The sequence below is a fragment of the Ictalurus furcatus genome, chromosome 22 (assembly GCF_023375685.1).
Source record: "Ictalurus furcatus strain D&B chromosome 22, Billie_1.0, whole genome shotgun sequence".
NCBI classification, from domain to species: domain Eukaryota; kingdom Metazoa; phylum Chordata; class Actinopteri; order Siluriformes; family Ictaluridae; genus Ictalurus; species Ictalurus furcatus.
Window position 1 is genome coordinate 12191308 of NC_071276.1, and position 9269 is coordinate 12200576.

Sequence of the window (9269 nt, forward strand, 5' to 3'; positions counted from 1 at the left end):
AGCCTCAGGTTCAGCCTGTGGTTCAGCCTGTGGTTCAGCCTGTGGTTCAGCCTGTGGTTCAGCCTCAGGTTCAGCCTCAGGTTCAGCCTGTGGTTCAGCCTCAGGTTCAGCCTGTGGTTCAGCCTGTGGTTCAGCCTCCTCCATTGGGCATGAGGTTGTTACCTTGCTTAGGCCTACTTCTGGTTGACTGCACACTAAATAGAAATGTTAAAACTTATAAATACACTCCAACATATGGGTAATCAACATGTAAAAACAAAATCACACAGCTTAAATATCTTACCGTCTGGTTTTAAGGAGGTAGAAATGTCCCTGATGTTTGAGATATCAAGCTGTGCCTTTAACAAAAACATAAGCAACGTATTATTGATAATGAGCAAAGGGTATCGTAATTATCCCTTTATGTCAATACTGATAATATTTAGGATTCTCTGCTCACCAATGCAGACTCTCTTAGCTCCAGTTCTTCAACAGTCCTTTCCTCACAAGAAGCGCTCTCATTTGTTCTTTCCTCATGTTCCTCAAATGCACAATCAGCTTCTTCCAAGAGCTTGCTGCATTGCAGTGGAAAAGAAAGCTCTGTGTTTAATGATAAATCCAGAGGACTCACTGATGGCTCCTCATCAGCACTTTGGTCTGAAGCATCGAGGATCATATCCACCTCTTCACGAGATAACATCACCATTGGACTTCTTTGAAACGTCTGACCTTATTTGTGGGAGAGGATTGTTTTATTTTTTAGTGGTGGGACATGAAGAATCAGAAAAAGGTATGCATGTTATTATTGTGGTACACTTACTATTTATATCATGTAGGCATGACAAGTCAATCAGGTTCTGAAAAAAAAAAAGAAGTCATTTTCACTGAGACAATTCATGGTGCTTGTGCCGAAATTCTGAAAGGTGTATTAGGAATGTAAAGCCCAGGGTTATCTCCTTCACCTCATTCAAGGAGTTGTCATCCTCTTCTTCTTCAGATTCCTGAATGATCTTCTCTAATAGAACTGTTGGGCTCTCGGGATGAGCCTCATCCTGATCCATCGTGCCTTTTCTACTTCCTGTCTTCACACTAGTAGACAGATCACGCTTCGCTCTTCCCGCTCTTTGCATTCTTGTCCACTGAGTAGAACAGCTCTCACTGCTAGATGAAGAAGCAGGAGAGCTCATTGAGGGCTCTAATTCATTATTTTTGCACTGGACTTTTGAAGGGCTGAGTAAATTTTGTTGCCTGTAATATACACACAGGAAAGGGACGGTCAAAATCAATACAAATGGTGGAAAAATGCCTAAATACCTGGGTGTACACAGCATTTGAAACGATGAGGAGAAGTAATGTGCCTTGGGGGGGTCTTTTCCAACACAACCACCGCTTGCATCTGGAGCCTCTCATCCTCCAAAGGACTTCCTGCTGCCTACAACAATAAAAATAAAAAAAAGAAATCAAAAGAAGTTGAAAGGCAGAAGTGGCAGTGATTTATTGTTGAAAATGATGAAAATCAATCCCTTCATCAGACCACACAAACTTTGTGTACAGGACATCGATGACCGTTAAACTCATACCGTCAGAATGGATTCATGGTTATTCTCATCTCGACTCTCCCTTTCAACTTCAGCAGAAACTTCTGGTTCATTGCTTTTCTTGCGTCGTGTTGTAGCCAGGTTAGGCAAAGGCTTCTTACTTCGCCTGGTAGGTTTTGCTGGAACATTATCTGCTATTTCAGCTGTGACTGGAGCATTTAACCTAGCCATTTGGAAAATAAGACAGGAAATTTTAACAAAAGTGGAACATCCACTACCATGGATTAGATCATTCAGGACAGAAATATTTGTTACTGTAAATCTGAAGCTTCTCCTTCTTCTGCAGTTCTTTCCTCTTCTTCTGTACCTAAAGAGAAAACAGTAAGCTGAAAAATCACACAAAGCCATGGGTAGAGGATTAAGAAGTCTCTGAGTAAAGCAGAAATGGCTTACTTTTCAGTGCCTTTTTTCTCTTGGTGTTCCTTTTCCCCTTGGCTGGCTCATCTCCATCCAAATCACTGGTTTTGGCTCGTTTTCGTTTCTTTTTAGTGGCAGAGCCATCCTCATCCATAATGCTGCTTTCTTCATGTTCACCAACAGACTCTTCATGGTCAACTGTCAATTTCATGATGAGCAGTCATAAAGTTGTAAAACCATCCTCTTCAAAACTGAAATGCTGAGTTTTAAGACAATTATGTTTATAAAAAGGTGATTGTTACAACCTTTGCATGATTTCTTGAGTTGCTTGCCCTTTTTTCCTTTAATTGTCTTTTGTTGCTCTTCGTCGCTCTTTGTGCACTTGCGCCTTCTTTTCGAGGCTGAAGTACTTCTTTCAAGTTCATCCTCGTTATTTCCATTTATAGTGTCACCCTCGACGTTGAGGTCACTTTCACCTTCAGTATCATCCTTAGAGTGCACCTCTAAAATGACAAACAAAATGATCCGAACTGCCTCAAATAACATTAATTACACGGCTTCCATTTTAAGTAATTCTAAAGAAGGGTGCCAATAATTATAGAGTCGACTGCACATATATGCATACCTCTAGTTCTTTTCTTGCTAGATTTTCTTTGCTTTTTTCTTTTGACTTGGTCCTCATTCGAGTTGTCCTTATCCTTGCCAACATCTCTTGTGCGTTTGTTCCTCTTTTTAGCAGGGACAGAGGAATCTGTTTCTTTTACATTAGACATGTCTTCATTTTCTTTTTCTACATTGACATCCCCATCATCCTCCAAGTCTTCATGATCATCCATGTGGAAGACGTCATCATCATCATCATCATCATCATCATCGATAACACATGTTTCATTTGATCGTTTTCCTAACAAATGAATAGACAAAAATCTTGACTTACTTTTAAACCTTGAAAAAGCGTTATTGTAGTAAGAACCTCTTTAGCCTTGCTCCTTAATCCAGCTTGAAAAGGCTTGTATTGTTCTGTACTGTTATTTATTGTATAAAAAAGTGTCACCTTTGGATTTCCTTGGTTTCCTGGTTTTTGGCAGTATCAGTTTGACAGATTTTCTTTTGTCTTTATCTTTTGCCAAAACCTTCTCCAGCAAATAGCTAAAGAACTCTTTATCATAGGGTCGCTTGTTTCCTTGAGGAGGAAAAAAACAGCATACACAGTCAACAGTCACAGTCATATTGTACCTTAATTAAGAAACACAACTGCCTCTCATCGTGGAAGAACATGATTTTACTTGATGACGTTTATAAAACTATTATTTGGTGCTCACCTTTTCTGTATTGCATTATGTTCAAGAACTGTATAAATAATGTGTTATATTTGTGATGCTGAAAAAAAAGCACTCACTCAAAGCTTTGTCTACTCTCCATGCGTTGATTTTCTCCTCCTTCTTAAATTTGTTCTATAAATGATGTACTTAAATAAATTCATTGTACACAAAAAGCCATGTAACATGAATTAAGCACTATTACTACGTCATGAAAAATCATGAACTTGGAAGAAACCAGCAAAACAAAAAAAAAAAGGAAACACCTTAATTGCTCTACGGCTACGGTGGGTTAACAGCTGGCCAACCAAAGAGAAATCCGTCCCCACCATGCTAATGGCCAAGAAGAACAAGTCTGTCTCTGAAACATGCACACGCAGAAAGAAAAGAAATTAAAAGACCAATTTTAGAACCAACAGCACAACTGGAATTGTGACAGCTTCTACCAAACTAAAAAAAATAATGACTAAATCAAGTACGCAACCATGAAAGAGCAAAAGGTATTTTGGCTTTGCTACCTCTGACAGACCAGTTCTTCACATGGTTTAACGTTCTGAAACTGGAGTAAGTTGTAGTAGAGCCCCGCTCAAACAAGGTGGTCGAGTTCTCCACCACTTTGATGTTCGAGGTCCTTTGTACTCGCACTGTCAAACTGAAATACAAAATTGGTTGATATGATTTTAAAAACAGTACTTTTCTAAGAAAAAGAAACATTCAAACAAACAAACAAAAAAAAATAAAATAAATAATAATAATAATAATAATAATAATAATAATAATAATAATAATGAATGGAGCTGTGATTGTAGCTGAAGTAACAATACCTTTCCTCATCCAGAATAAGTGAGCCATCCTCTGCCACTCTCACCTTCGGCACCAGCAATTCTTCATTTTCAGACACCTCTTCTTCTTCTTCTTCTTCTTCATCCCTCTCGGCTGTTTTTATTTGTTGCCTGAATAAAATTGTGAAGTGTAAAACTACGAAGTGTAGTTTCAAGATAATTGAAATGTCTATCACTTTGGGATAATCCATTTTCTGTTCGGTCGCGTTATCATATAAAATAATGCAACTTTTGATTATACACAATAGCTTTTAGTACTTCTTTTTTTCATACTTGAAGTTGCCTTACTACTCCATTCATTTGTGTGAAGTGAAATGGAATATCTGTATTTAGTGAGAGCTTTATCCTTTTCAGGGTTGCAATAGATCTGGAAACTATACCAGGAACACATCATGGTATTGGACGCTAGCCCATCGCCGGCTACCATGAACACACACCTATGAGCAATTTAGCATTGCCAGTCCACTTACTGGCATGTTTTTGGGAGGTACGGAGGAAACCTGACTCAAAGAATGCCCATGCAAACACGGAGGAAACCTGACATACGTGACACCAGAGCTCAGGATGGAACCGGGGCTGCTACCTGCTGCGCCACTGCACTAACCAAAATCAAACCTACCAGGTAAAAATCTAAGGTAAGGATCTTTGTTTTTGGGAAAAAAATTCTGAAGACTAAATGATCCCATAAAAAGTCAGTTTTAAAAAAGCGGTGGTTCTCAGTAGGGTGTGTGGCTAATATGATTTAATCAGCGATCAGAAAATGCCTGTTCTAGTGTCTCTAAAATATAAATAAAAAGATAAAAGTGATACACTGATATTTTTCATACTGAGCCATCCTTTACCAACTTCACAAAAATACAAGTGCATGAGCTGCACAGCTCTGACAAAGCTATAAAAAATAATTTGACATTACAAAGATCTGCTATTTGTAATATCGTGCTGTAACTTACTTGGGTGAAGGTGGAATAATGGTCTCGGCTTGGTTCTCCTCAAGCGCTTCGCAAGACCTGTTGGATTGATGGAGGACAGCAGACTATTTAATATGTGAATATGTAAATAAAAACACTGGTTTGTGTAAAATTCAAAAAGTCATGAGGTCATGTTCGAAAAAAAGCACATCAGGCATGCATAGATTTTACTTATGGAGAAAAAAACAAACAAACAAAAAAAGTGCCTACCTCATAGGGCTGGTATTAGGTAAATAATAGATAAGGTCCCTCATGGTCATCTTACTGCGGTCCAAGGCTGTGTACTCTTTATGACCGACCCTTCTCTTCACCATCTAATGGGTGGAAAAAAAGGAAAATTAACTTGATAAATGTTACTCACTGGTAGTAACTCCATTTGCAAAGAATGTATATTCAGTACAGAACAGTTAAAAAAAATAAAAAGGTCTCTTAGGTTCAATTGACCTGAATATCTTTTCTCCGTTCAATCTTCATCAGTTCCTTCAATTTAAGAGCCCTTAATATCCTGTCTTTGTCTGAGGATTTTTCAACCGCCTCAGAAGAACCCGCCTTATCATAATGGGAAGGCTTGATGCAAGCTGAAGACAGATCAGATGAAGATGGACATTCAGGGGGTTCTGGTTCTTGTGGTGGTTTCTGAGGAACTTGACCAGGCTGTGGAGATGGTGGAGAATCCTCCACTGATTTTTCCCCACGGGCCGGAGACTTACGAAGACCAGAGGTGGAAGGAACACACGGAGATGCCGATCGAGTCGTTGTGGAAGACTGTGCGGGCAGTTTTGTAAGAGATGTCGAGTTTCTAGGCGTCCCTGATTCAGGGAGATCGTTAGAGATTACTGAGACAGAAGCCTGAGCTTCTGAAGCTGAATCGTGGATCTGGACATGTTCCTCATCGGGTACGGGTGATGGGGTCGAGCTAGGCATATTGGCAGCCGGTCGAGTTCGAGATGTGGAAGTAAGTTTTGGCCCGACAAGTTTCGGAGTAGCTGAGATCCTCATTCTTCTATGTGGGGCTGCAGATGAAGTGGTAGCTCCACTAGAGGGTGCTCCATCATTTCTACATTAAAGAGCGAGCAAAGAAATATCTCCACATGCCATTCTGTAACCAGTGAGTCATCATGCATTCTTGTAATTTTGTAAATTTTTTATCCCAAACTTAATTCAAACCATATTCACATATTCCATTATTAGTTTAAAATAAGAAAAGTATACACTAAACAGTCACTGCCAGGCAGGAAATACTTACTGGTTCACCTTTGAAGGCATTTCAGGGGCATCTTTAATACCCACATCTTCAGAAGGCTCTTTAAGCGCTGCGTTTTGCTGGTGAGACGGTGCTGCTCTCACCACTTCTACATCCTCAACTGCTGGCAAGGGGTCACCTGCTTCGCTCGCCCCCTGGGAGGCCTGCTCCCCCTGTGTACCAGTCCGATTTCCAGGCCTGAAGTTAGGTTTAATGCTGATTCTTGATCGCCGCATCATCTTGAAGAAAGAGAAGAAATTCCATTTACTTAAAAGAGTTCATATAGTTACTCGAGCAGGGCAAAGAGCTTGGGAGAGATGATTTGAGGTGGGATTCTAGAAAACAACCCAAGTATAATTCCAGCACCAAAACCACACCAATAAACCACAGACCTTATAAAGCACTAATAACACATAAACTGTCGTATCTACTAGACAGGTGCTTAATGTAAGAATTTATATAAAAGTGGACTTAATAGAGAACTGCTGAAGAAGGAAAATGTTTTAAGACATGTTTGACGTTAAAAGCATTTATTATGCGCTACTTTAACACTAATTTGTCTGGTTCTGTGCTAAACTGGGTGGACTGTGCTGCTGAGACAGCACAGTGACTGACTGACTGACACACACACACACACACACACACACACACACAACCTTCAAACCTCACCAAAAACACACGGAATGTTTAAAATAACTGACAACCAGAGGACACTGTGACTCACTTTAACACCACACGCTTTTGACACGTTGAAGTATTAAACCAAACGCGGAAGTGTTAAAAAGCAGCTAAATTTCAGCCGGCTAGCCCTCACTCCCTCTGTCTCACTCCCTATCTCACTCTGTCAGCACTACACCGGCCGCTCCAGGCTACCCATGCTGCTGCACACAGCTGAGGCACGCGCTAGCAAGGGATTGTGGGAATTGTGGTTTCACTCCCGTCCATTTTGCGTACAGAAGTCTGCAAAAAAGACTTCATTTCCCATAAGTCATCGCGACCAATTCATCCAGTCAGCGGGATTTGATTGGGTGCACGTTAGCTCTTCATGCTTGTGTTGAACATGATGTGCTTATGATCATTGACGGAATGAATCGAATTTGTTCAGTATTTTATAGAGTTATAGAGGATGTGACTCATATAGAGACAAGTTTTTTTTTTTTTTATTAAAATGTCCTTTCCAATCCATCTTAAACGGAAATGAATAATGTATCTGCATCAATCTGTGCTAGTTCTCAAAGATTAAACGGGAGAGATTTTATAGAGATTTCTAATTTTATTAGAGGTTTTATCAGACAAAATTGGTTTGTTTGCTTGTTAATTTATGCATGCATGCATGTGTTTTATTAGACATTGTGTGCTTATGATTATTATTATTATTATTACAAATTAACAAAGCTCTCACCTTTTCAATCCTTAGTTACACACGCCTTTAATTACAAATACTGTCGATTTATTATAGCACTATTATAATAACCTCATAGTTGTCTTCATTTATTTATTTCTACCATTTATCTAGCAAATTTCCTTCCCTGATAACTTGAAAATATATTTTCTTTAAAAATTCTTACAATTATGGGCTACTTTGCCCCATTTTCAGCTAAACAGATCTTAAGCTTTTGAATTAATACAGAAATATAGTATATTTTTAAAATAGTTAAAATATTTACAATAGCTTGCTTTAAAAAATGTTTGCACACTTTTAATTAAAACTTCATTTCTGTTTGCCACACTTTTTTTTTTAATGCTGTTTATTTGATTATATCCTGATCAGCATTTATACTTTCTCAGTACTGTTTATTTTGTAATATTGCTGTACATAAATTTAAAAAATGCGTTGCCAGCAGTGTACTAGAGCAAATTTAACTACATTTAAATAATGTAAGTGAATATCAACAAAAAGACCCCAGGCTCTGAAGGTGTGCTGTGGTATCTGGTACCAAGACATTAGCAGCAGATCCTTTAAGTCCTGTAAGTTGCGAGGTGGGGCCTCCATAGATTGGACTTGTTTGTAGTGTTGGGTCCGAGTCCACCTTTGTCGTGTTCAAGTCGAGACCAAGTCCTTAACCAATCGAATCCGAGTCCAAAAGAGGCCGAGTTGGACTCAAGTCTGAGTCCTTAATGGCCGAGTCCGTGTCGAGTCCGGCCGAGTCCAGAAAGTAATTAAATTGAAAAAATTTGTAATTGCAATTGTAAACTCAACACTGAGCTGTTAAATTCATATTTTAACCTGCACAAACCAATGGCAATATAAATGTAACAAAATATACCACTATTACATCTTGCCATTGCCATTTAATATTTTTATTTCATGTCATCAGCACCTCAACTAGTTTCCTTTCCAAACAATGGTTTCAAAGAAAAAAAAGGATATAGAGGTATATGTAGAACTTTTATTATATTACAAGTGTATGAAAATACAAATTAACCTGTTTTGTTATTGTATCACACTATATTGTGTCCTCCAGTTCGAGTTAACATTTCAATGATATGATGCCTCTCCCCCACAGTTATAATATTTAGGGGTGGGCGATGTGACTACAATCTTATTTCATAATAACGATACGTTTTCTTGGGTAGGTCAGTAGTATTCAAATAAGAAATACTACAGAAATTGAATAACGCAATTAAATGTAAAATAAAGTAGATTTCACTGCATGACATACAGTGATTCTTATTAAAGTTACTGAAGTTATTCAGTCAAATGAGTGAGTGAGTGATTTTGTCTTTGTCTTTTGTTGTTTAATTATCATTAATGACACAGACAGCAGCAGGTTTATTAGACTGCTGTCACTTTAAGACCTAATGCACAGATCCAGTATACTGTATTGACACACCTCCGATTTTTTCTCACAACTGTTTACATTCATTAAGACATAACCGACTGTGTTTGCATGAATACTCGGCCAGACCTGCATTTTGACATGATGTGTGTGTATTTATTTGACCGTCCATGTGTAATAAGC

At 38.6% G+C, this 9269-nt stretch overlaps 1 protein-coding gene across 1 annotated transcript; it reads right to left on the bottom strand.

The window, feature by feature from the left end:
- Positions 1-109: 109 nt before the first annotated feature.
- On the bottom strand, positions 110-6939 carry LOC128625639 (transcription factor TFIIIB component B'' homolog). The gene is made up of 19 exons (XM_053654136.1): positions 6310-6939; positions 5508-6120; positions 5274-5377; positions 5046-5102; positions 4078-4206; positions 3772-3905; positions 3520-3614; positions 3334-3388; positions 2989-3117; positions 2560-2838; positions 2240-2437; positions 1971-2132; positions 1833-1884; positions 1560-1740; positions 942-1411; positions 800-836; positions 440-708; positions 284-338; positions 110-194 (listed from the first exon to the last, which is right to left on the bottom strand). Exons 1-15 carry the CDS (start codon positions 6543-6545, stop codon positions 1286-1288), a joined length of 2550 nt encoding a protein of 849 aa, XP_053510111.1. The 5' UTR covers positions 6546-6939; the 3' UTR covers positions 110-194; positions 284-338; positions 440-708; positions 800-836; positions 942-1285.
- Positions 6940-9269: the final 2330 nt, after the last annotated feature.

Bases quoted from the DNA above. Each gene is read 5' to 3' on its own strand.
- LOC128625639 (XM_053654136.1), bottom strand. From the start codon at position 6,545: ATGATGCGGCGATCAAGAATCAGCATTAAACCTAACTTCAGGCCTGGA. The intron at 3,118-3,333 runs GTGAGTGCTTTT...TTCCTCCTCAAG, and splicing joins GAGAGTAGACAAAGCTTTGA to GAAACAAGCGACCCTATGAT. The intron at 2,133-2,239 runs GTTGTAACAATC...TGAAATTGACAG, and splicing joins ACTCAAGAAATCATGCAAAG to TTGACCATGAAGAGTCTGTT.